This window comes from Diadema setosum, chromosome 18 (genome assembly GCF_964275005.1).
Source record: "Diadema setosum chromosome 18, eeDiaSeto1, whole genome shotgun sequence".
NCBI classification, from domain to species: domain Eukaryota; kingdom Metazoa; phylum Echinodermata; class Echinoidea; order Diadematoida; family Diadematidae; genus Diadema; species Diadema setosum.
Genome location: NC_092702.1, coordinates 15,810,613 through 15,837,088, shown reverse-complemented (window position 1 = coordinate 15,837,088; position 26,476 = coordinate 15,810,613). Strand labels below are relative to the sequence as shown.

Sequence of the window (26,476 nt, the reverse complement as noted above, 5' to 3'; positions counted from 1 at the left end):
TCACAGAAAGGAAGAGTTGCAGAAGAGCCAAATATATGTATTGTATCATTTATGCCAAGCAGGTACAGTATCAAAATGTTCATTTTCCTGTCTTTATGTATATTTCCCTCTTCTTTTGTAATTAATGGCCATTGATTCCTCTTGCCTAAACAGCAAGCCATAATGAATGCTTGATGCTGTACATGGCTGTATGCTGCTGTATGCTGCTAGTTTTTAAGAAATACTGTACATGTATAACGTGGCAGAGCGTACATAAGAATTAAGTTTGTAGCATGGAATAAACTTTTCCACACTTTTGCCACACAAATGTCAAAGCTTACATTGCACAAGCGTAAGTGCAATTCCTGGCGTGACACAGGTTTCACCCTTAGTGGTGACAGTATTAAAATAAAAAGATGTACACAATCTCTATGGTACAGTACTTCATAGGATGCTACATGTACTGACTACTTTGCAATGATAAAAAGATATGCTGGGCTTTATTCTACTGCTACAACTGATATGTTAAAATTTCCAAGTCTTACCTTACATTTCTCATTATCACAGAACAGAAGACATCAAAACATCGAAAGAAGAAAGCTTGAGTAGAATCCTCAAAATCTCTAGTAGTGCATCCTATCTTTATGGCTGAAGTGTAGAATATGAGTGTACAGTATTCTTACACTCAAAAACTTTATAGCATTACTTGGTTCTGGGGAAATTAACTGAATGCAGAAAGACACACACGTACAAAAAAGAAAAAATGTTTAACTTGTGACTAGGTGTACATGTAGGGGCTTATAAATGAGTCATAACAATATTCCCATTATGCTGAACACCATTTTATGAAAGACTGGCTATATCTCCAAGGACTTCACATATGTATCTGCCACTGTCACAGTTACACTGTACAAGTGGTTTCTGTTGTTGCTGTGATTACCGTGTTGCAACTACTGTCTATTTGTTTGACACTGGGACCGCCTCTCATTCCAACATGCACTTGACTACAGGTCAACACAATTGGAGTCATTTTTATGCTTCAACTAACAACAGTCCATCCATATTAAAAATCTGAGTATCTGGCCTTGTCAGCCGAGACACGGTGAAGCAAAATGGAGGACCTGTTTCTTTGAAGTCCCCCGTATGTATGGCATTGACTTCATACTAATACTATTTAAACTTATATTTGAAGGAAGAGCTGATACGAGAAGCTACAAAACAAAAACAAGAAATTAATACAGATATGAAAAGTACTGATGTATCTGAACAACTGAAGTGTGCCAAACCACTGCATGAAGAAATGTTAGGGGCAGAAAGTTTTATATACTGAAATGTGGTTACATGTTCATCAGAAAGCTTGCTGCCAGTGCCATTCGTTTCAGATACCAGTGCTCACTGATAATGTGTTGCCTTTAATCATGTTGAATTTTAGAAGGGTGGACTAAATAAAGCATTAAATGTCTCTACTATAATACTGTATAAACTGTTATTTTCGCAAGGGTTTAATTTTCGCGAATTTTGCGAAATGCAGTTGGATCGCGAATTTAACAACACGCGAAATTGTCTCCATGCGCTTTGTTAATAGAGCATTAACGTAAGCGTCGGCGTCGATTCGCGAAAATGTCTATGATCTCATCATTCGCGAAAATATCTGTATGCGAAAATAACGGCGTATACAGTACCTCAATTTATAAAAGGGTATATCTTGAAGGTGCTTGCAGCAGAAAGCTGCTACAGGTACAGTGTACAGTGGACTCCCGTTATAACGAAGTCCTCGGGACCGGCAGTTTTCTTTCGTTATAACGAAATTTCGTTATAACCGAATGAATAAACAATAAAAATACATAGAGTTGATAATGTTGCGGCCCTAAATTTTATTTCGTTGTAACCGGAATTTCGTTATAACCGTGTTCGTTATAACGGGAGTGCACTGTATAAGATGTAATACACGCTATTTGCTTAAACTACTATTGTATCTCAAGTTACAAAATGTACATTAACGTATGCAAACGGGCTATGCAATGCCTCAAAACAGTTGAAAAAATATTCATAATGCTATAATACATGCAAATTAAGAAATATGTAGACACATTGTACAATTCACCATTCTTGACGGGGGAAAAAAAGAAGTACAGGATATTACCATAGATTAACTACCGAATTCAAACAATTCATTTTCACAGCAACACTAATGAAAATGTCAAGAATCATGCTAATAACTTTGTGTTGAAAGTATTGGACCTGACACTGTGTAGAAGATTCAAATGCTACCATAAACTGACCTTAACCATATTAAGACAATGAAAGGGGCACACATGCCATGTTACACATCTCAAATCACGTAAGAGAAAAAGTGTTACTGGAACATACTACATTTGTAGCTATTGCCATGAAAATTCAAAGTACAGGGTTTATGTGTGATGCCCAAACTTCCATCAACTCCACACTATTCCCCAAAGTAATATCCAAACATAGACAGCTGGAAGCTGAGCAGGCCTGTTTCACAGACATCTTTATAGAAAGTCATAAACTATTATTTATGTCTTTTGAGACTACATCAAACATAACAGGATCTACATCTCTCTATAACAGTTTCTGAAAAAAAAGAGAAAAAAATAAAGGCTTCTGTCAAATTATCATACACATGGTACACACTGCATCTGAATCTGAACATTCAGCAGATATCATAAATATATCTACAATGTGATTAAATTTGTACAAACGGTACATAACTAATAACATCTCTCCATATTACATCCAGTAACGATTAAATACAAAAACAGATAATTCAAGGGTTCTCGATCATACTTGAATGATCAAATTACATTTACATTGGTACTATTGACCAATAAATGGTGCAATTTCATGAATAACAGAGAAAACATTTGAAATGAATAGTAACAGCACATACCCTAAGAGCTGAGAAATGTCTGTGTGTACATAACCTTGCCATATAAGGCTTGGTGACAGTGCACAAAAGCACTGCCAAGAATACCTTGAACATACTAAAACCAATCCACATTACATTTGTATAATGCAACAGGAAGTAAACACAGTGTCACAGTTGTTACATCGTAGAATTTGTCACTTTGCAGTGAAGGGACGTACAAGACGATGTAAGACTGCATTCTGCGATCACATCGACTGTAGTCCCTACTATAATTACCTTCCCACTCTTGCTAGCTGACAAAAAAAAAGGGGGGGGGTAGTAGAAGGCTATGATTATGGACTTACTTAAAGTTCATAAAGAAAAGTTACACAGTTGTGGTGACCAAAAGTCAAGGAACAAAATAAGTTAGCTGTCCAACCAGATCACATAATATTCACCTGCCCCAAAACAATGTAGGATGTCATCTGCTAGGGACTGCAGGGCAATGTGAATTTTGCATGCTTTTAATTTCGCACAATCAAGACATAAATCAGTGGAACACATGGCAAGGAAAAATACTTACATGCTTTCGTTTTTGCACTAGTTTCTGGTAACGCCAAATGCACGAAAATATCCACACTGCAAAACTATTCACTTTTACAGTACCTAATCTTTGTTACGCATTCCACTTCAGTGCAAATGAGGTCTTATCATTTGCTCACTTCTTAGCACCACTTCTGTTATATTTGTCACATCATGGCCTGTTTACATGCACTACAATGTTCCTCCTTACATGTACACTGGTATGCCTGGTACAGTCAGGGACAGTTGAATGGATGGCCTTGATTTTTGTGGGGTTAAGATATCAGAGTATACTGCCTAAGGTAGCCCCATGCTCCATCATCTAATATCACATGCCTCACATATACAGGTAGTGAGTGGTCTGGGCAATATAATCCAGTGTCATTGTAACAGTCAGTCAATACATTTTCCACCTTACATTTCTCCATACAGCAGCTGCCATTATCTTTGCTTCACTTTGTTTTTTCTTTCTCAGTTATTTTGTGTTTTGCTGTAATTTCATCCTGTCAAACATCACAAGCACAGTGGAATTTGGAAGCTGTTATTTCATGCAAGAGTGATACACACTCTGTAATTTCAAAAGTGCACCATTACATGTGCTATCATTAAAATACTATGTTCTGACCAGAATTGCTTTGGTGTAGCTTACAATTTCTTTCATGTAAGTTACAGTAATGCTGAGCTTTCAGATTTAGTGACAGTAGGCATGCTGCCTATGTGCCAAATAATCTCTTAATTATGTAGGTCTTCCCCTGGAAAAGTTGTGGCTACACATGGCATGAATCAACAAAGGGGTGTCTCAAAACTCTGTGCTGCTGTTCTAGTGCTCTTGGGGAGGAATTCTCAGCAGATAACGGACTGAATCTCTTTATGTGATTATTCCAACAAGACTTATTGCCAGGAATAAAGGCTATATTTACCTACTGTTATGGGGTAAAAACAGAACACTACATGGAACAGGGCAAAGGCAAGGGGGAAAGTTTATGCCAAATATAGAAACTTGGGAGGTCTTGAACAAAGGGGTCCAGAATGCTGTCTAAACCCTTCTCAAAGTTGTTGAACTATGCTAGGCAAGACACTACATCTATAGACAGGCATAACACCACAAGGTGTTCAAGCTCAGATGGTTGTTATAAGTATCATGCTATACACATCCTCAATTCCTGGGCTGACGGCAAAAACAGCACTGATTTCAGAGTGAATAGAAACACTGCTTTTCATACACATACATCAGAGTAGCATACATATCATTTTGTTATTCTTTTCTGGTTTTGTTTTGTTTTGTTTTTAACAATGCAGTGACACTTCTGTTTTTTAGTGGCACTGCTTGTGCCAGTGTTCACCAGCCTCCTCCTTTCCTGGTGAGTGTAACAGCAAATCCAACACCTTCCAAGATTTTTCAGTGGGAGAACAGCAAACTCCTACTCCAATATTCTGCTTTACTCCAGTGGAGGAAACTGTCTCAACCCACTAGAGTGACTCTAAAATGACACACCATCAAACTCCACCTGATAGTTGAATGACTGAGTCCGTTTCACTGAAACTGCTTCATTCAGTCTCACGTGACTGGTATCAGAAGGACTGTCTATCCAAGTGCTCTCCCGAGAACCTGCCAACAACTGCTCAGGAAATCAGTTTGATAAATCAAATCCGTACTCACAGTCAGAATAATTTCTGTGAATGTTATTCGATCTCTGCTGCTGCATGTGGGTTTTGCAGGGCAAACTGATATCCTATCCAGTTCAATTGCATCATTTTAAGCACTCGGTGCACGTTTCATAATCTTCCATCTCCGGGCTACCGGGATTCTTCTGAGAAATCTTGCACTTTCCTGTGAACTTGCCGTAGATACTGCTGCTGCTTGTAGAAGATTTTCAGGGCACCCTTGATCGCAACAAATGCAATGCCCCCCTATCATGAAAAATGAAATGGATACTTCATTAATTCCAAACACAACAGTGAACAACACCAAAACTTGACATGTGATACAGCCTTCTAGTAACAATCTACATGTACTTTTCATCCTCCCAGAGCATGCAAAGCATGTCTTAGCCTTGGACAACTGGATAAGGTTGGTTCACCTATTGTTGAATGTTTAAAGAGATATACTATACATTCAATTGCAAAATAAATTAAGTTTTGGTTTCAGATAAGTGATAAGTTATGACACATTGAGCATGCCATCAAATAGAGAATGCATGGTTGCATAAATAGAGCCATGTGATGGAGATAGAACCACAAAGCTGCAGCCACAACTAAAGCCAAAATCATCCCCCCCCCCCGAAGAAGATACTATATATAATAACAATACCAAAGAATATCCCTAATAGTGGGTAGAAGGATGCCTTAGTCTTCTCACATGATCAATAAATTCTGCTTCAAGCATGGCCCTTGATTGATTGATTAATTGATTGATTGATTGATTGATTGATTGATTGATTGATTGATTGATTGATTGATTGATGGATGGATGGATGGATGGATGGATGGATGGATAGATGGATGGATGGATGGATGCAGTCCATTGATCCCATTCAATGACTTGGAAAATATATCTTTCACTATCACTTACATTCATAATAATTAATGCCATTTCCGCTAGATTTTCCTGACTATGAATTGGCTGGAAAACTATGATCTTGCTAAATTTCAAAGCTCAGCGATCTTTTATAGTGACCTTTCTCAATTGGCAATTAAATTGCAGAATCATCTACTGTATACGCCATATATTTAGCGAGTCTAAATTTTCGCGAATCGGGACTTCCCAACGATTTCACGAGTGGTTAAATTTGCAATCATGGAGTGCTGTACTGAAGGGAGAATCGTATACGAATAGGTCATATTCATATGGGGATCAGGGTCAATATTTTCATGTGTCTTTAATTTCGCGAATAGCACTTATGACTCGCAAAATTTGCAAAAATAACCACCTCGCGAAATATTCGGCGGATGCAGTATCTATCTAGTTCCCTTCCAATCAAATCACATAACTGCCTGGGCTCTAGCTGACAATATGGTTGGACAATGACTGCTGAATCAATGTTGAATGAATTACCCACACCTTTGACCTTTGACTTGCCTTCCATTATATTCTTCCCTTCCAAACAAATAATATCACCATGACATTCAAAGTTGAAATTGTGGCCTGAACAGTTGTAGCCAAAGGTCAGCAACTTTTGACCTTCAGGGATTTTGACAAAAATCTTATCACAGCAGCAACATTTTGTGCAGCATGACTAACCCATGTATCCCAAAAATCCCCCAAAAGATATTTCTTACATTAATCTTAATCAAATCTGGAAATAACAGACAAGACAGATGAACAAACCTATTGCCTCCTGGACTCTGCCAGGATAGAGGCCTTTAACACCAAGAACAAAATCTGCAGTGATCACAAGTTGCGGCTTATTTCCAATGCTTACCAAGATAGTTCTCTGCAGGTTGGAGTTCAAGGAACTGAACATGAGCTTCCCACACATTGTAGCAATGGTGGGGAAGATGAGGGCACCGCAGAGGACCCTGGTTGCAGAGACAGGGTCCGAGATGGCCTGAGGCTCCGCTGCAGCGCGAGGTACAGTGGGCACCTTCATGCTTTCCTCGGGAAACAGGTAGTTCCAGAATGGGAGCTTCGGGGAGTGCTTCCGCCAGAGGCGCAGGACATAGTCCTCCCACCTGACCATCTTGCCCAGGATGAGCATGACGGGGATGGTGGGGAGGCCAATGAGGAGGAAGAGGGGGTCCGCCCGCTCCATCACGTCCAGCCCTTCCTTGTGGCCGAGGACCTGCATGACAGTGACAGCCCCATAGGTGACAGCCGTCCAGTACACTGACCCAACCACGATGCCTCCCGCTGCAAATGGGCAGACTTTGAAGATGAACCTATCTACCGCATCCAAGATGAATACAATGGGTCCTGGTTGAGATCAAACACGTACAAAGACATGCATTACTCACAATACATACCTGATAGTTCTTTTCAAAATGTACCTTCATATATCAAAAAATAGATAAAAACGTCATGAGAAATTTGAAAATGGTGCTCTGGGAAGTTGAAATTATGGCAATGATAATTAAACTTAATGAAATACTGAGGAGTACACTGTACAGTTACAGCATGGTTACAGTATAGGCACCATGCAATTAATTCTAATCAGTGTCAAGGCCTTGAATTCTGACTCATTGCAGATCAGTGTCATCAATGTACAAGAGACCCGGGGTCTCGCGCTCACCTGAGTATCGCTAGTTCACCTTCCATGCATTCTGGCAGACTCTTACCTGAGAACACCTCCTGGGGGCCCCCAGGTGGGGCATGGTGTCCATTTGATGGAATTGAGATTCTATTCCCCCCCCCCCCCCCCAACCCCAGGGATGCTACCTGCCAAGTTTGGTGAAAATTCATCATGGGGTTTTCAAGAAAAAGATGAAAATTTACAATTTAGGCCCCAATTTAGGCCCCCTGAGACCCCCAGTCGAGGCATGGTGCCCATTTGATGGGAATGAGACTCTATTCCCCTAGGGATGCTACCTACCAAGTTTGGTGAAAATTCATACTGGCACTTTCAAAAAAAGATGAAAATTTACAATTTTGGCCCCTCGGGCCCCAAATTTAGGGCATGGTGCCCAATTGATGGGAATGAGATTCTATTCCCCTATGGATGCTACTTGCCAAGTTTGATAAAAATTCATTTTGGCACTTTCAAAAAAAAAATTAAAATGTACAATTTGGGCCCCATTAGAACCCCTCCCCACCCCCTCCCCTGGGTCCCAAGGGGGGGGGGGCACCCCTGATTCCGCCATGAACAAACTTGAGACTACAGTCATCAATGTAGTAACTCATAGTATTAACTTAGCTCTATCACTTCTGGTTCTAGAGAAGAAGATTTTTTAAGATTCCTTAATTTTGGGGGGTTTGGGCCCCCCTGGGGGCTACCCAGGTGGGGCATGGTGCCCATTTGAAAAAATTGAGATCCTATCTCCCTAGGGATGCTACCTGCCAAGTTTGGTGAAAATCAGTCATGGGATTCTCAAGAAGAAGATGAAAATGTAAAAAGTTTACGCACGACGGACGACGCACGACGGACGAAGAGCGATCGCAATAGCTCACTTGAGCCTTTGGCTCAGGTTAGCTAAAAATGCAAATGTCAGTTGATATTTGTACACCCATTCACCATATCTATTTTTTTTTTTCACAAGTAACAAGGATTGAATGAGTTTTCAAACATCTGAAGACAACTTTCATTTGTTTTTGCCATACCAAGCTCAATGAACTGCTATGAATTATGAATGTGCCATAAGAAGGTCAAATAGCAATTACTCTTGTTAGAGATGAAATGTCCAACAAAGTATGAAGGGTGAACACAGAACAAACTGAGCTGTCAAAACTAATACAGTACCTTTAAGTGTAGTATAGCTTGTGGACATCGTGCTACTGTGTTAAGACTACATTGTCTATCTTATTCCAATAAACAACAAGAGACCCGGGGGTCACGCGCTCACCTGAGTATTGCAATTTCACTTTCCATGCATTCTTGCACACTCATACCTGAGAACATTGGAAACTTAGATCTGCATTATGTGGATCCCCCCTCCTCAACTCCAGGGTGGAGGGTGGAGGGGGGGGGGGTGCAGGCAGCCCTGGATCTGCAATGAACAAACTTGGAACTAAAGTCATCAATGTACAAACTCATGGTATTAACTTTGCTTTATCATTTCTGGTTCTAGAGTAGAAGATTTTAGATATTCCATAATGTGGGGGGGGGGGGCCCTAGGGGCCCCCAAGAGGGACATGGTGCCCATTTGAAGGAATTGAGATTCTATCCCCCTAGGGATGCTACCTGCTAAGTTTGGTCAAAATTCATCATGAGGTTTTCAAAAAGAAGATGAACATGTACAATTCAGGTCCCATTAGGACCCATCCCCATCCCCTCTCCTGGGTCCCAAAGGGGGGGGGGGGGGGGGGGAGGGGGGGGGCACCCCTGATTCCGCCAATCCCATGAACAAACTTGAAACTACAGTCATCAATGTACTAACTCATAGTATTATCTATAAGCCCTGTCACTTCTGGTTCTAGAGAAGATTTTTAAAGATTCCTTAATTTTAGGGGGTTTGGGCCCCCTGGGGGCCCCCAGGTGGGCCACGGTGCCCATTTGAACAAATTGAGATCCTATCCCCCTAGGGATGCTACCTACCAAGTTTGGTGAAAATCAGACATGGGGATCTCAAAGTGAAGATGAAAATGTACAATTTAGGCCCCATTAGGACCCCTCCCCTGGGTCCCAAGGGGGCACCCCTGATTCCCCCATGAACAAACTTGAAACTACAGTCATCAATGTACTAACTCATAGTATTAACTAAAGCCCTATCACTTCTGGTTCTAGAGAAGAAGATTTTTAAAGACTCCTTAATTTTAGGGGGTTTGGGCCCCCCTGGGGCCCCCCAGGTGGGCCATGGTGCCCATTGAAATTGAGATTCTATCCCCCTAGGGATGCTACCTGCCAAGTTTGGTGAATATCGGTCATGGGGCTCTCAAGAAGAAGAAGATGAAAATGTAAAAAGTTTACGCACGACAGACGACACACAACGGACGCCGGACGAAGGGCGATCGCAATAGCTCACTTGAGCCCTTGGCTCAGGTGAGCTAAAAAGGAAAAATAAACAAAGGTAGAAAAGCTAAACGTTGCAATCTCTATGCTTGGTACATTTACACTGTACATGTATGTACCTCAAAATTTAAGTCCCAACAATTCCTTCAATCTAAGTGGACAGGCTTGATATTTTCATTTACTAGTCAAACACTATAGATTGACATGGTGATTTGCTTTTTTTTTTCTTCAAATTTTAATAATTACCCTGGCAAGATCCATTCAGAAACAAACAAATATTAACATCAATAACAGATGATCTTCATACAATTCCATTTAGACTTTGATCTTGATCTTAATCTTGAAATTCCAGGCTATCCTATTTGTTGCCATGTGATCGGTATAAATATGTACAGGTGTATAGCAAATCTTACTTCTTGGGTAACATGGAACAGTTGCAACCTCTTATTCTTATTTGTTTGTGTGTGTGTGTGTGTTTTTTTTTTTTCATACAGTCATGGTAGCAAAGGAATATCAATAGATGCAGACAAACAAGGAATGGAGTGTATTAACACAACATGGTGTAGAGGTGGAAACAGGCAAAAGTGAAAAAGAAAATGTAAAAACAGAGATAACATTTCTAGACTATACATACTGGAAAACTTTGACCTTAACAGAGTCAAAGTCTATTCTACGCAAGTCACAATTTGTAGTTGTGCTTATCTATTTTAGTCAAAGCAAGAATCAGATACAGATAGAGAAAGATATGGTAAGGTGCAAGAAGAAAAAAAACGAGACATGAAAACTCGTCACATTGAGGACGAGTTAGGTGATACGCTTGTGGTCATCAGATGACGGTCATCTGTGATCGACAAAGAAAAGAATGTGATATAGGCACCTTGAAGTTATATTGAGCGTGCATGCGAAACCGTTTCTGTAACCACTCGGCCACGGGTCATCCACGGAAATGGTAAGACAAAAAAACAACAACAATGTATAGATATAACAGGGGGAAAGTCAATGCCCACTCAACTAACGTGGCCGTGTGAACATCTATTGCATTGCTAGACGGAAAAGCGGCCTTGTAACGACTGAGGTCGCTATGCCATTTCTGGCAACTTGGGAAAAATACGTCCCGCAGACATAAAACCTATAATCGGGTGGTTTTGATACCTTGCCTTTAATCACAATTTTCAATGTAATGACGTCATCAAATTACAAAACAATGACATCGTCTTGAAAGACAATTGTTCAAAGTACAACACCTCAGTCGTCGTCATTACATACTATGATCGCTTTGACAAAGTCAACCTGCAAAATTTGCTGCAGTCGAAGCAATGTGGTCTCCAACACACAAAAAAGAGGGATATGGCGTGTGTGTGTGTCTCTGTGTGTGTATAGGTGCGTTTATATACGAACGTGATTTCTACATGGACGAATATGTAATACAAAATTGAAGAAAAAAAAAAACAGTAAAGTATCTAAGTATTTTGTTTCGTGATCTTGTGGGGTTCGAACCCGCAACCTCACGTCTCTGAGAAGTCGCCTTTAACCACTCGGCCACACGTCTCGACGGGAAAATATGGGGAACGTTATGGACTTGAAAGACAGTTGTTCAATGGATAACACATTCATCGTACGTTGTCAGTTTGCTACTGACACGACAATCTACCGCATGAAGATGAGGCAGGTATTAGTACCTGTATGAAATTATTATAGGCATGGTTATCAAATTGCCCTAAAATTTCCTTATAATTGCCTTATTTTTACACACAGTTATGCTATCCCTTTAAACTCGTCACAGTTTAATTAGAATCATTAACATCATACATTAGTACCTTATTCAGTTCCATAGCTGATCACGTTTGCTAATCAATTAAGATTAATTGTCTAGAATGTGTTATATGGCCAACCTGTATACACACGTATATACACACACACAATGCTAAATGTATGTATCAAACATCTGTAACACAACTTTGAACTAACTGTAGGAATTATCGCTGCACTTTAATATCATCCATACTTTTTATCACTATCTGAAACTCCACAAAAACCACTAAATGACAAATAATCATCAATACAGAAGACTGAATACCTTTTTAAAAATGTATAGCTTGTTACATGTATAAATCAGCACAAAGTAACCACGACTACATTGTGTTACTGAATTGATATGAACAAATTTCACTTTGTTAAATATACTATATCAGTTTGAAAAGCCCAGCCTGCAAAATTTTGCAGCAGTCGAAGTAATGCAGTCTCCAACGCAAAACAAAGGTATACTGTGTGAGTGTGTGCGTATAGGTGTGTTTACATGCAAACGTGATTTCTACATGGACGAAGGTGTAGTACTCCATTGAAGAAAAAAAGTAAAAAAAAAAAATTATTTTCTTTCGTGCTCTTGTGAGGATCGAACCCGTACGTGTGCAACCTCACGTTTCTAAGACGACGCCTCTAACCACTCGGCCATACGTCTCGACGAGAAAAGTAGAGGAACGTAAACTTATGTATGTGAAAGATGAATCAGGAATCGTTTGGTCCGCATTCCATTCTCATTTTCAGTTTTAAACTGCAAAATTGTCAACCTCATGAGAAGATTTCAAAGAACAAAATGCATGATTACTGCAGCTTATTGTCTCAGCTACAACATACTTAAATTTCAGAGGAAATGAAGCAAAATCAGCTGAGATAAAGGTGCTTAAACGTTGTCAAGTCAATGGATGGTTTTAAAAAAAATCACCTCCCATAGACATAACACGTAAACTTGTCCGATTTTGCATCTTTACTTTCAATCACAATTTAAAGTATGATGACGTCATCAAATTTCAAAACCATGACATAGACTTGAAAGGCAAATGTTTAAAGTACAACATATGTGAATTTGGGATAATATTGAGCTTAAACAACAGAGATACGAGCAAATGAATGTCAGAAACAGTACCTCAAAAAAATCAATTCCACTTTTTTTATTTAAAATGACGATATGATGACGTCATCGCGTTTTCCTGGCAATATTGATACTAGCAATGTTATTTACAATTCACATACTTTTGTAATATGCAATAGAAATATAGGGTCAACGGACGATTTAAAGAGCTATGGCTAAATAAACAAAGACATGTTTTTTCACTATATTTGCAGAAAGACGCGCACGTGGAATTTCAACTTTGACGCCAGTGCATTCCTTTATTATAGGTCGAAATCGATCGAAAATCAATGGATGTTGTTACTCAAAGTATCAGGAATCCAAATCAGTCAAAAAAATTGCATTTTCATGTTGCTTACGCCCTCTGCGCGCGAAATTGCGCGGACGGACGCGCACGCGAGAAAATGTTTGAAACGCTTAAAATTGTCTGAAACTTCGAGATTTCCCATTGGGAAGTCGTTTTGAGCCTTTTAAAATTTTGACGCGCGCGTACGCGCGCGTAATGAAGACCTGGGTAACTAGCGTTAAAAGGTAAGATAGAGCGTGACCTGAACTTCATGTCCACCGAAAATGATACAGAAATGACATCTAGTTATGAAGTTATGATCGATCATGTGACAAGGTCCGAAAATCACAAAATGGCGCCTAGATGACGTCATAGATATGTTACTGTCATGAAAACCTTATTGTGGCTAGAAATTGTTATGAGACATGATGACTGAAAATTTCATGTCATTCCGTAATGTCATTGTTGAGATATTGACGACACAAAATTGTCCAGAAAGAAAGAAGAATAAAAAAAAATAAAGAGAGATTTTGACAATCACAATAGGTGATACGCTGATAGCGTATCACCTAATGATCCATACAAAAGACTATAACATACATATAAGCTGCTTGTACAGCAGCAGTACATCACAAACGAAGGTGAAAAGTTGTGTCCACACAACATAAGGCACCACCAACAGATTGCTAAGAGGCACCATCCTCCCTTCCCACCCCCCCCCCAAAAAAAAAACCCACAAACCCCCCCCCAAAAACACACACACACACACACACACACACACACACACACACACACACCTTCTAAGACTGCTGGAGAGAGATGTGCTGCAAGGTGTGTTGAAAGGCATATTCATGTATGTATGTAACTATTAACTGAAATGCAAAATATTTGTACTTCTACGATTCAGCATCAACATTAACCTCCGAGATCATGGATAACAGATTGTAACATATATTTGCAGTGCGCTTCATGCAGTTTTTCGAATCAGTTTAATAATCAAATTTGTAACAAGTGTTAAAGGGATGGTTCAGTATTGGTGGAGATGAGAATTGGGCTTTTAACTTTTTGCGAGATACCAAGAAAACACTGATGATATAGCACAGAGCATCCATTTTAAGAGGAGAGCATACCATTTTAAGAGGAATTCAAAGTTTATTTGATGAAAATCGGGTTTGGAATGACCGAAACATCCAAAAACAAAGTAAAACAAAGCAATCGTAATAACGTGTGGGTCACACACTTTATTTTTTTTTTTGATATCTTTTTTGATATCTCCGCCATTTCAAAACCAATTTTCATCAAATAAACATTGAATTCCTCATAGAATTACATGCTCTTTCATATTTCAGAAGAGGTTTCTCATTATCTCACCAAAAAATATTAGAAACCTAAAATAAGGTCTCAACCAAAACTATACAATCCCTTTAAGCACAAGACAGTGTTTGCAAAACTGGCTTAATAGTTTTGGTTAACAATAAGCCAGTTCTTACATGTGTAGTTCCCCTTTGCACATGAGCAGAAAAAAAAAGGTCATTTGTACTAACAGGCAAGTTGGGTTTTGTAATTCACTGTGATACAATGTAAGCATCTGAATTACAATAATCAGTTATGTAATCCTTATAAGTGGTGCTTGCCAGCATATCCACCAGACAAAAACAAAGTGTTTACTACAGCCTAGTGTAAGATGCATTCATTGCAAAACCAATAAAATGGGTGCCTCCCCAAAGGTTTTAATTGACAGATGAATCTGGTCACAGATCTACTCAAGTTAATTCTTTGCCTCAACATGAATTACATAAATTGCTACATCCCACAAGATTGCTAATCATAATATGTCACTTTGAAAGTGAGTGATGTGAGAAAAAAAAAAAGAAAGATCAAACGTGCACATGAGCTAATCAGTACCTGCCATATTGGTGATGAAAATGAAATGCAGAAATTTGAGGGAAGAAAAACGGAGCTGTGAGAACAACAACCCAAGATAAAAGTCAACGCACCCAGTTCTGGATATGTGATGGAGTACTCTGCATTGCACTGAGGACAGGTTACTTTGGCCATGCTGTTACCGCGCTGTTTCTCATCAATCCACCGCTGCAGGCACATCTGGTGCACCCACTTTGTGGTGCCGCGGCAACGGCAGGGCCGCACCCACTCGGCTGAATGGTCATCCTCAATGGTAGCAAAGCAGACCCAGCAGGTTCTCCTGTCCAGACAGACATGTATGGAGCATAGACAGTGAGAGGCTTAGCATTCAAAGGCAGGAGTAACTGCTTGGCATGAATCAGATCATAGAAGTATTTCCCGGCATGGACATTTTTGTGAAATTCATGTTGCACAACACTATCATGTAAAGGTTAACACACAAACATTTCAGCCATATTCAATCAGGCAAAAGAACCAAAATTTGCAAACAAAATTATGTTAACTGAAATTTTGCCTGAGGCGAAATATCAATGGTTCCACATTTACAGGACTTTGAAATACTGCTCTCAGATGTTAGCGTTGTCTAGGACTGATTCATGCAAGTATTCAACAATGTGACTGGCTAAAAGAAGACTGTGGATAGTTAAAAAGGTACATGAACAGTGTACATCAAATAATGGTACTTTGTTCAGTAGATGCATTGGTGCATTAAACATCATATGCATCATTTGCTTCGAATGATCCACACATTGAACAATCATATTCACGATGATGGTAGCAATAATAATAATGAAAATAATAATGACTAAAAATGTCGCTATGGTGACTGGTATGCCTCCGCCATAATGTATAATTCTCCTAATATGTCTATAGTACGTCTTGACAATGTGTGATGACAGTTTCATCTAATTGGCAAAATATTAAAATGACATGTTATAACGTGTTGAGTGTTCACTCTCCTTGACCTAGATTTAATTGGATGAATAGGTACACTTTCGAAGAGAGCATGTATTTGGGGATTTGAGGACTTTTAGATGACTTTTAACCCTTTTATAAGTCTATGCATAGGGCAATTTCAAGGTATAGAGCAAATGTGCAATTTCAAGGTATAGAGCAAATGTGCAATTTTTGTATAGTAAATTGTTAGAATTTTGACCTGGCCTTTGACCCTGGACCTTTGATTATATGACCTTAAAATTCCCAAGAGAATCACTGTCAGGCAGAACATGCATAAATATTAGTTTCATGATGATACCTTCAGCCACTTCCGAGATATGGAAGAAGAAGTGAAATCAAGTACACCTTTCACTTGACCTTTGACCTTTTGGCCTTTGACCTTCTTGGCCAAAAACTTCCTAGAGAATCTCTATTGGGTACATAATACATGTAATGGGGTAGATATGTAGCAAAAATTGGTCGAGATGCTCAAATCCGGCGGAAAGTATGAAATTTTGAATAAAAGGGTAGTTTGGGGCGCTGATTTCAAAAATTGCCGGATCCAAGAGATCTGACCACGGGGTCAGCCGCCATTTTGAATTCCAATATGGCCGCCATCACAAAACAGATTTAAACATCCCTATCTTCAGTTCTAAATGACCTGTGGCACCAAAATTTGATACACAAGAGTGTTATGACATGCTGAATTTGATGACAGATAAATTTGAAGTGTCTGACAAACATAGAATGGCCGCCATTTTGAATTCCAAGATGGCCGCCTTGACGAAAAAATTCAAAATCCCTTTCTCAAGTTCTAAGTGATGAGTGACGCGGAAATTAGCTGCAAATAGGTATTTTTACATGCTGAGTTAAAAAATGGAATAATGTGATGTGTCTGACAAACGCAATGCCCGCTATTTTGAATTCCAATATGGCCGCCAAGACAAACATCATGACTAACATTCACGGGCATGCCAAAAAGTGCAGCAAAAATAAAGCATAATGCACCTTTCACTGACGTCACAATGTAAATACAACAGCGCGCACTCAATCATTTACAAACGCGCGCTCAATCAGGCAGCCCCCCTAAATACCTTTATATGCAAAATTTCATACTTTCCGCCGGATGTGAGCATCTTTTTCACATATCTGCCCCACTAATGTATACACAAAGGCCCGAATTCACGAAGGTGGTACAAACAAAACCATGGTCTAAACCATGGACAAAAACCATGGAGCGCCAAGTGTCAAACAGAATATTTCGTTACGAAATTGGTCATTTCGTCGACAAAATGACTGTTTCGTTAACGAAATGTTCATTTAGTTACAAAATGTTGTCATTTCTTTACAAAATAATCATTTCATCGACGAAATGACTGATTTCGTAGCGAAATATCGCATGCAACACTTGGCATTCCATGGTTTTTGTCCATGGTTTAAACCATGGTTTCATTTGTACCACCTTCGTGAATTCGGGCCAAAGTTTCAAGTAAAATCTTGGAGACATTGTATAAATATGATGGAAAAAGCAAAATTTAATGGGTTGACCTTGACCTTTGACCCCTGATCTTGACCTCATGACCCTAAAATTCCCTAGATAATCACTGCCAGTCAATACATGCATATGTACTAGGTGTTAAAAAAAAAAAAACATTTCCCACTTTTGATGCTTAATAGTTTGAAAACTATATATCAGATAAAACTGTCATTAATATGAGTAATAGCTGAATAGTGTACAATTTAGTTGGAGGTGATTTGAATATGAAAACATATATCAGTTTCATGAAATCCATGATTAATTTCAAAGTAAGGTTCCAGATTTTGGTCCAATTTTAACCCTCTGTACAAAACCTGAACTTTACACAGGAACCAATGACGTGTATGTGAGTGAGTACCTGGTACTAACAATGACCCTGAACAATGGACATGGATATGACCTGTTCAGAGCTGCTCCAAGGCACATTAATGCTTTAATTATTCATCAGGGATTGCCCAGGGCACTGCTTGTCTGAATTTATGGCAAAAGGGTGAAATGCATGCACACGAAAAAAGTAAGCACATGTTTCCATGTGCTTGCAAACACCACATTTCAGAAAGAACACACCAATTGACTTCTGTGCAAAGTTAAAGTTTTTGTACAGAGGGTGGTAAATAGAGGACAATCCGAAACCTAACTGAAAAAGCAATGTTTAATCTAATGAAACTGAATCATGTTTTCATTTGAAAACTGCCTCCAACAAAATTGTACATTATTCAGCTATTGCTCATATCAATTTGAGTGTTATCTGATGTATAGTTTTTGAACTATCAAGGATCATAAGTGGGAAATGTTTTTTGTAACACCTAGTATCAACGGCGTAAATCCGTACTGAGGAGTGGGGGGGATGATTGGCGATAGTCACCATCACCACGATTACAAGCCCATAACCGGACCGGCGCAGCCTGGGGGGGGGGGGGAGCTTGCCCCCCCCCCCCCCCTCACACACACACACACACACACACACACACACTTTACAGGGATCAAATGTCCCACTCTTTTCCATGCAAAGTGGGAGGGAAGTGGCAGCAAAAATATGACGACTTTTTGTTCTTGTTTTTGTTTGTTTGTTTTTCGTTGTCAGCCGACTTTCAAAAACGTAGCGCAGCCCTGAATAATACCCAAATAAATTCAATAAAATGCTAATAAGGATATCCATTTCTTGAATAACGTAGTAGATATTTTCCTGTAGCTATTAATAAATTGTATTCTTCAATTTTCTTGATTTAAGTCAGTAAAGCAATCATCACAGGGGCATCGTTCCGTTTTAATGATGGGGGGGGGGGGGGTAGGGGAGGGACTTTGAGTTTGAATATCTGTGCGAGGGAGCGGAGCGGCCTAGCGGGGGGAGGGTGCCACACGAGGAAAATTTGGCATTTTCAGACCTCAAATTCAGCGATCCGGTGCACACTTTTGGTGAAATTTGGGATTTTTTCCTATAAAAAAACAAGTAAGAAAAAGAAATATTCATAGATAATTGAATGACTACATCGTGGTATTTCAGCTCTTGCTCCGCCTGTGCGACATCACTGTGAAGGCTTAAATAGTGGGGCCTATCACCGGCGTAGCCAGGATTTGATCTTAGGGGGAGGATTAGATGCGAAGGCGACATCACTGTGAAGGCCTAAATAGTGGGGCCTATCACCGGCGTAGCCAGGATTTGATCTTAGGGGGAGCGATTAGATGCGAAGGAGCGATGCGAGAGAGGGGGAGAGGGTGTGGGAGGGGGTTTCCCCCTCCCACAGTGAGAACTTTTTGCATATTGATGTGTAAAGGGTGCAATTTGATTCATTTTTTTTTCAGCGATCTGGTGCACACTTTTGGTGAAATTTGGGATTTTTTCCTATAAAAAACAAGTAAGAAAAAGAAATATTCATAGATAATTGAATGACTACATCGTGGTATTTCAGCACTTGCTCCGCCTGTGCGACATCACTGTGAAGGCCTAAATAGTGGGGCCTATCACCGGCGTAGCCAGGATTTGATCTTAGGGGGAGCGATTAGATGCGAAGGAGCGATGCGAGCGAGGGGGAGGGTGTGGAAGGGGGGTTTCCCCACAGTGAGAACTTTTTGTCATATATTGATGTTGTAAATGGTGCAATTTGATTCATTTTTTTTTTTTTTTTTGCGTGTTCTATCGACTTGAAACAGTCCAACATGTTTAAGGTAGCAGTACATTTTATGTAGATTATTATTGAACAATTTTGCCTATAAAATGGGAGAGAAACTTCTTGTCTTAATTCTTACACTAAAGATTATGAACGCGATCATGAATTTTGACATTGTACAGTCCAAAAGCGGCCGTTTGTAGCTAATTTTTTTTTTTTCGCTTTGGAAATTAAGGGGGGCGCACCGGGCGCATTTGCTGGCAATTTAATACTGGCAGCAACATCAGGAGAATGACATAACGATTAAATGCGAGCGAGCGAAGCGAGCGAGCTTGAAAATTTTGACATTTTACAGTCCCAAAACTGCCGTTTGTAGCTACATTTTTTCGCTTTGAAAATTAAGGGGGGGGGGGGACACCGGGCGCAACTGCTGGCAATTACCCGGCAGCAACATCAGGAGAATAGCATAGCGATTAATATAATGCGAGCGAGCGAAGCAAGCGAGCTTGAAAATTTTGACATTGTACAGTCCCAAAACGGCAGTTTGTAGCTATATTTTTTGCTTAGGAAATTAAGGGGGGGGCGCACCGGGCGCAACTGCTGACAATTACTGGCAGCAACATCAGGAGAATGACCTAACGATTAAATGCGAGCGAGCTTGAAAATTTTGACATTTCACAGTCCAAAAACTGCCATTTGTAGCTATATCTTATTCGCTTTGAAAAATAGGGGGGGGGGGGGCACCGAGCGCAACTGCTGGTAATTACCCGGCAGCAACATCAGGAGAATGGCATGACGATTCAATGCGAGCGAGCGAAGCGAGCGAGCTTGAAAATTTTGACATTTTACAGTCCAAAAACTGCCGTTTGGTTAGATTAAAGGCGGTACTTGCATAAATTATGGCAAAATATGGGAATCGACACCCGTTCCTTTTTTTTTTCTGGAGGCAAACGAATTATACTAACTGAGCAATATGAGCCAATATGGAGAGGGTAAATGCGTTGCAATTCCTACGACTGAAACTCGTACAAGGCTGTTAACGAACTCGTTTTTTTTATCTAGATCTTTGGGTAACTCATGCGGAGCTCGACGTGAGTCGTATCGCGCTCGGCATGGTGCACTCGTTCACGCCTACGTCCATGGCCCTACAGACTGTGTTGCATCAAGGAGGTGGGAAGAGCACCTCCCTGGTTGAATGCAGCTGGTTGCCATCTGGTAGTGTGGCTACGATAGTAGTTCAACATCCGAAGCATGCATTACGGTCGATATTGCTTTACATGCATTCAGTGGCGTATCTAGGGAAACGGCGCCCGGGGCAAGCGAGAAAATTGCGCCCTTAATTTCTGAAAAAGTTTCAACCCCAACCCCATCCCGGTAGGGACTTTAAACAAAGTCCACATGATATGCTTTTTCAAGCACTGAAAAGGGGTCATTTTGAGGGATTTAAATGTAATGAATTTTATAAATTTTGGCGAGCGAGCGCAGCGAGCGAGCCGAAAATTTGTGTATTTCAGCTTACAAAAATGGAATTCTTGTCATTTTTTGCTTATTAAATATTACAATTCTAATCAAGATATAGTGACGGCCTTTATATAGATAACGATTTATACCAACAAGCTGAGGGACTTTAAAAAATACCCTAAATTAGTATGACGCGCGAGTGAGCCGAAATTTGTATAGGCCTATTTCCGCATTATCATCACGTTTTGTTCTTATCTCTTTTTTTTTTTTTTCTTTGATAAATTTTGGCGAGCGAGCGCAGCGAGCGAGCCGAAAATTTTCGTATTTCAGCTTACAAAACATGGAACTCTTGTCATTTTTTGCTTATTACATCTTTTTATACAATTTTAATAAAGATATAGTGACGGCCTTATAGATAACGATTTATACCACAAACTGAGGACTTGGAAAAATACTCTAAATTAGTACGAGCGAATGAGCCGAAATTTGTATATTTCCGCGTCATCATTACGTTTTGTTCTTATCTGTTTGATTTGTTTGTTGTTTGGTTTTTTTGCGCCCCCCCCCCCTATGTTCGAAACCGTTGGCGCCTTCTTTTAAACCAATTGGCGATCGCTTCAGAACGAAAGAAATTGCAGCCGCTGCTCCGTGAAACATTTTGCCTGCTAAATATAAAATGACATGTGTGAACACAATAGACATTGTCATTTTGTCCGCGTCATCATCACGTTTTGTTCTTACCTTCTTTTTTTATATAAATTTTGGCGAGCGAGCGCAGCGAGCGAGCCGAAAATTTTTGTATTTCAGTTTACAGAACATGGAATTCTTGTGTGAACGCAATGAAAATTGTCATTTTGTCCGCGTCATCATCATGTTTTGTTTTTATCTTCTTTGATTTGGTTTTCTGCCCACCCTCCCCCCCCCCCCTTCCGGGCGAGTTTCTTCTTCTTCTTCTTCTGTTATTTTTTAATTTTTTTCTTCTTCTTCTTCGTTTTTTTTTTTTTTTTGCGCCCCCAAGGAGTGGCGCTCGGGGCACGTGCCCCCCTTGCCCCCCCCTTGCCCCCCCCCCCTAGATACGCCACCGCATGCATTGGTGTGCGAGAGAAGTACACGAGCGCTGCTAGCACTGTTCAGCAGTTATGCTCTCGTCACGAGGCGGGCGTGCGAACGTCATGGCTCATGCATTACAGTATGTAGCCTATAACCTATAGGTGGGGATGCAGCTGGTCTGATGCGACGAGACTACGAACAGTGGATGCGCGCGAATACACCGCCTATGATCCAGTTGTTTGTCGTTGTTTTCTTATTTTTTTTTTTTTAATCGGTGGCAGTCTTCTTATACGAAAAAAAACAACAAAAAACTGCCACCGATCGTGGCGCCTACCGGACGCGGTAGATGCGTCCACTGTTCGTAGTCTCGCCGCATCAGATGTATCGCTTGGCAAAGACAATTATTATCTCGCTGCATCATACGTTTAGCTTAACAGCAAATTACAAAAACAATAACTGCATTCTCCGCCTAGATTTTAGGCTATGCAATAGTCCATAATGCTGAAATCAATATCACCACATTTTTTTTTTTTTTTTTTTTTTTTTTTGTTCCTACATCTTTTTCTTGGGAGAATTTCAGGGGGGGATATTTGTACAGGCCATCCCCCCCTCCTTCAAAGTGGGGGGGGATATATCCCCCCATCCCCCCGGGATTTACGCCCATGCCTAGTATATGTACTATGTTCCATGAAGATACCTAGAACGCTTTCCAAGATATGGAGAAAACTAGAAATGTCGCTACGGCGACTGGTGTATGCCTCCGCCATGATGCATGGTTCTCCTAATAGGTCTATAGTACAATGTCTTGACAATGTGTGATGACAGTTTCACACAATTGGCAAAATATTAAAATGACAGGTTTGCCACAAATGTGCTGAATGTTCACTTTCATAGAACTAGGTTCAATTGGATGAATGATTAAAACGTCAGAGTGCAGGTATTTGGGGGAACTGATGATTTTCACTTGACTTTTGACCTTTTACAAGTTTATGCATGAGAAATTTTCAAGGTATTGAGAAAAAGTATAATTTCAGTATCAAATGGTAAAATAGTATCGAAACCTGGCCTTTGACCTTTGACCCCACAGTTCCAAAGAGAATCACTGTTAGGTAGAACATGCATAAATATGTAAGTTTCATGATAATACCTTGAGTTACTTTTGAGATATGGAGGAAGAAGTGCAATTTAGCACTTTCACTTGACCTTTGACCTTTTGACCTTTGACCTTTTGGCAAGAAACTTCCCACAGAATATATATTGGGTTATACATGCATACATCAAGTTTTTAAAAAATCCTTCAGGCACTGCATAAATATAAGGAAAGTAGTGATATTTTGAGGAGTTGACCTTGACTTTTGACCCCCTTACCTTTGACCCATGACCCCCAACTTCCCTAGATAATCACTGCCCATCGGTACATACATATATACTAAGTTCCATGAAGATACAGTCAAACCTGCCTTAGCGGCCACCTGTATATAGCGGCCACCTGTCTATAGCCCACTGAAAAATCCCCCCCGAGAGAAAAGCCCTGTTGAAGACCTGTGTATAGCGGCCACCTGTCTAACGCGGCCAGCGGCCACAAATTTTGTTTCCCGCGGTAGCCTTTAACCTGTCTATAGCGGCCAAAGAGATGATAATTCAGCGCGTTTTTCTGCTTTTAGTAGACGTGCCAGTCATTCATGGGCAAATTTCAGTGATCGCCATCACTGCATTCATCGCTCATTTAGTATCAAGCTTTCTTCACAACTGTACGCATGCTACTGTGCAACAATAATTATTTCAAGAACACCGGCATTGTTCAATGCATGAAACACACGTGTGCATACGTACACACATACATGAACATGTACGTACCCGGTACTCATAGATGTACATGTATACAACGATGATACATGTACATTTGTAGGCAATGCCCACAAAGTTGGATAACCTGTCTATAGCGGTCACCTGTCTATAACGGCCACTTTTTTCGTTTCCCTTGGATGGCCGCTATAGACAGGTTTGACTGTCCCTTGAACCATTTGCGAGATATGGAGAAAAACATGAAATTTCAACCTATTTTTTCACAAAATAACCTGTGACCTTTGACCTTTGACCCCGTGACCCTAAAATCGAAACAAAGTATCATCCCCCCAGGATATACCCTCATACCAAGTTTGATGCAAAACCACCTCACGGTTCTTGAGATATCGACAAAAACAAAATGGGACGGACGACCCGAAAACATAATGCCTCCGGCCACTTCGTTGGCGGAGGCATAACAATGAAATTTTAACATTTTCACTTGGCCTTTGACCTTTGAACTTTGACCTCATGACCTAAAACTCTTACCTAGAGAATCTTATACCCCTTTCAGGTAATCGCGGTTCAATTATCCGCATCAAATAATGCGGATGAAGTAATCAAAATCGCATTCATATATCCCATGAAGTGCGCGCTACTTTTACGAGCGCCCGTCCATATAACGGTGCGAAAGACGGGAGTATTGGTCATGGTTACTGCGCACGCCTCTATAATGACGTAATGCTTCCGGTGATATATACTCACGTGTATGCACAGCTCTCGCTCAAGCTCAGCAATCAGCGGTTGTGCGGGAAATCGAGTGACCTTTGACCGAACTGTGGAATGTTAGTGCGCATAAGTCGTAAAACGCGTTCATGTATTCTCGATCAACTCCTCATGCTGCAATACTGCGGATAATAGCAGCATCAAATAATGCGCACTTTTTTACTCCTCTCCCGTTCATGTAATCAAAAATTTTACGACTTAGTGCTCTATTATCCGCATCCACAATTACCTGAAAGGGGTATCAATTGGTTAATACATGTATGCACTAAGTTTCAAGAAAATACCTTCAGGCATTGCATAGATATGGGGGATATAGTGAAATTTGTGCATTTGACCTTGACCTTTTGACCTTGACCTTGAGCATGTGTGCCCTTAAGCTGATAGGCACAACTTCACCCCCTCATACATACACCTGCCAAGTTTCATTTAGGATATCTCAAATGGTTATTTAGTTATGCTGTCCACAAATTGATTACGGAGGGACGGACGGAAGGACAGACAACCAGAAAACATAATGCCTCCGGCGACACTTTGTGGCGGACGCATAATAATGCAGCAATATTGAACACTGTTTTAATTTTTATCTTGAAAACATCTGTACTTGTCATGTTGGCACAGCTACCACCAACAGCTTCTTCTGACTTCAACCACCAATGCATAGTTTTGTGTATGATTTCTATACTTCCTGCGCCACATGAGAATAGTCGCTGCTAACTTTATGACACAGCATGCTCCTGTTACACTACAGAGATTATTATAGAATGGGTAGCGAGAATCCTGCGATCTCATTGTTCGAGAGCTGTGTGTTGATTTGTACAGCCGCACACCGAGTCACAGTGGTAAACATGTTATCGCGCACTTGTAGCAAGAGTACGCACAATTGTAACAAAGGTTCGCGCACTAAGCAAGCATTCGCGCACTCAGTATGAGACGCCTATTGGCTAAAAACAATCATGCATCAGGTTTTTACTGGATGCATGATTATCGGGCTCTCGTCTATGGCAAGCCAAAGGAAATGTACCCAGTAAATTTGTCATTGGGTAACACGATAGAAAAAATGGGTTTTTTGCAAGAAAATTACCCATTCTATAAAACAGATGACGCACATCTCTTTTCGTGCGTCAGTCGGAATATAGTGTACATGCGGTAACTATGGAATTTAGCCTAAACCACTCGGCTTCGCTTCGTGGGTTAAGCATTCCATAATTACCTTATGCACACAATTCCGACTGGAAACTCAGACCTGTGCCTCCTTTGTATACGACTGAAAATCTTACTTGTCATCAATACTGTTGGGCCGTCCATAGCCACGTGCTGGTGGACACTCAGACATTGTCTCGGTACAACTTGTCATCAGTGCTAAAAGGATACTTAAGGGGAAATATATGTACAATGAAATGAACACAGCATCAAAAACATTTGTAAAGACACACATACCAAACTCAAAACTTCTGCTGTTCATGTGGACTTACAGTCACAGTCGGATATCATTATTAAGTTTGCTCTCTCTCCTCTTCCCTCCCCCCCCCCCCCCCCCAATTGAATAGATTATCGCTGCACTGGCCACGAAGCTGATCATATTGGTTTCCTTCTTCCAAAAAAATGTCCATTGTGACTTTGTTTTTCCAATGTTGTTCCGTTAAAAAAAAAATAGGTGAAACAGC

The 26,476-nt window shown here is 40.3% G+C and overlaps 1 protein-coding gene across 2 annotated transcripts in view; it reads right to left on the bottom strand.

Annotated features, from left to right (window-relative positions):
* Positions 1-601: 601 nt before the first annotated feature.
* The window catches only part of LOC140242166 (E3 ubiquitin-protein ligase MARCHF5-like), a 26,989-nt gene continuing 1,114 nt past the window's right edge, over positions 602-26,476 (bottom strand). The window contains exons 2-5 of one of the 2 annotated variants that reach the window (XM_072321932.1): positions 26,090-26,182; positions 15,224-15,429; positions 6,853-7,343; positions 602-5,341 (exon numbers count right to left, since the gene is read on the bottom strand). In XM_072321932.1, the coding sequence (XP_072178033.1) occupies positions 5,228-5,341; positions 6,853-7,343; positions 15,224-15,429; positions 26,090-26,166 (888 nt within the window). In that variant the 5' untranslated portion in view covers positions 26,167-26,182 and the 3' untranslated portion in view covers positions 602-5,227. The remainder of the gene's footprint in view (positions 5,342-6,852; positions 7,344-15,223; positions 15,430-26,089; positions 26,183-26,476) is intronic. The other variant, XM_072321933.1, reaches the window with a different exon arrangement.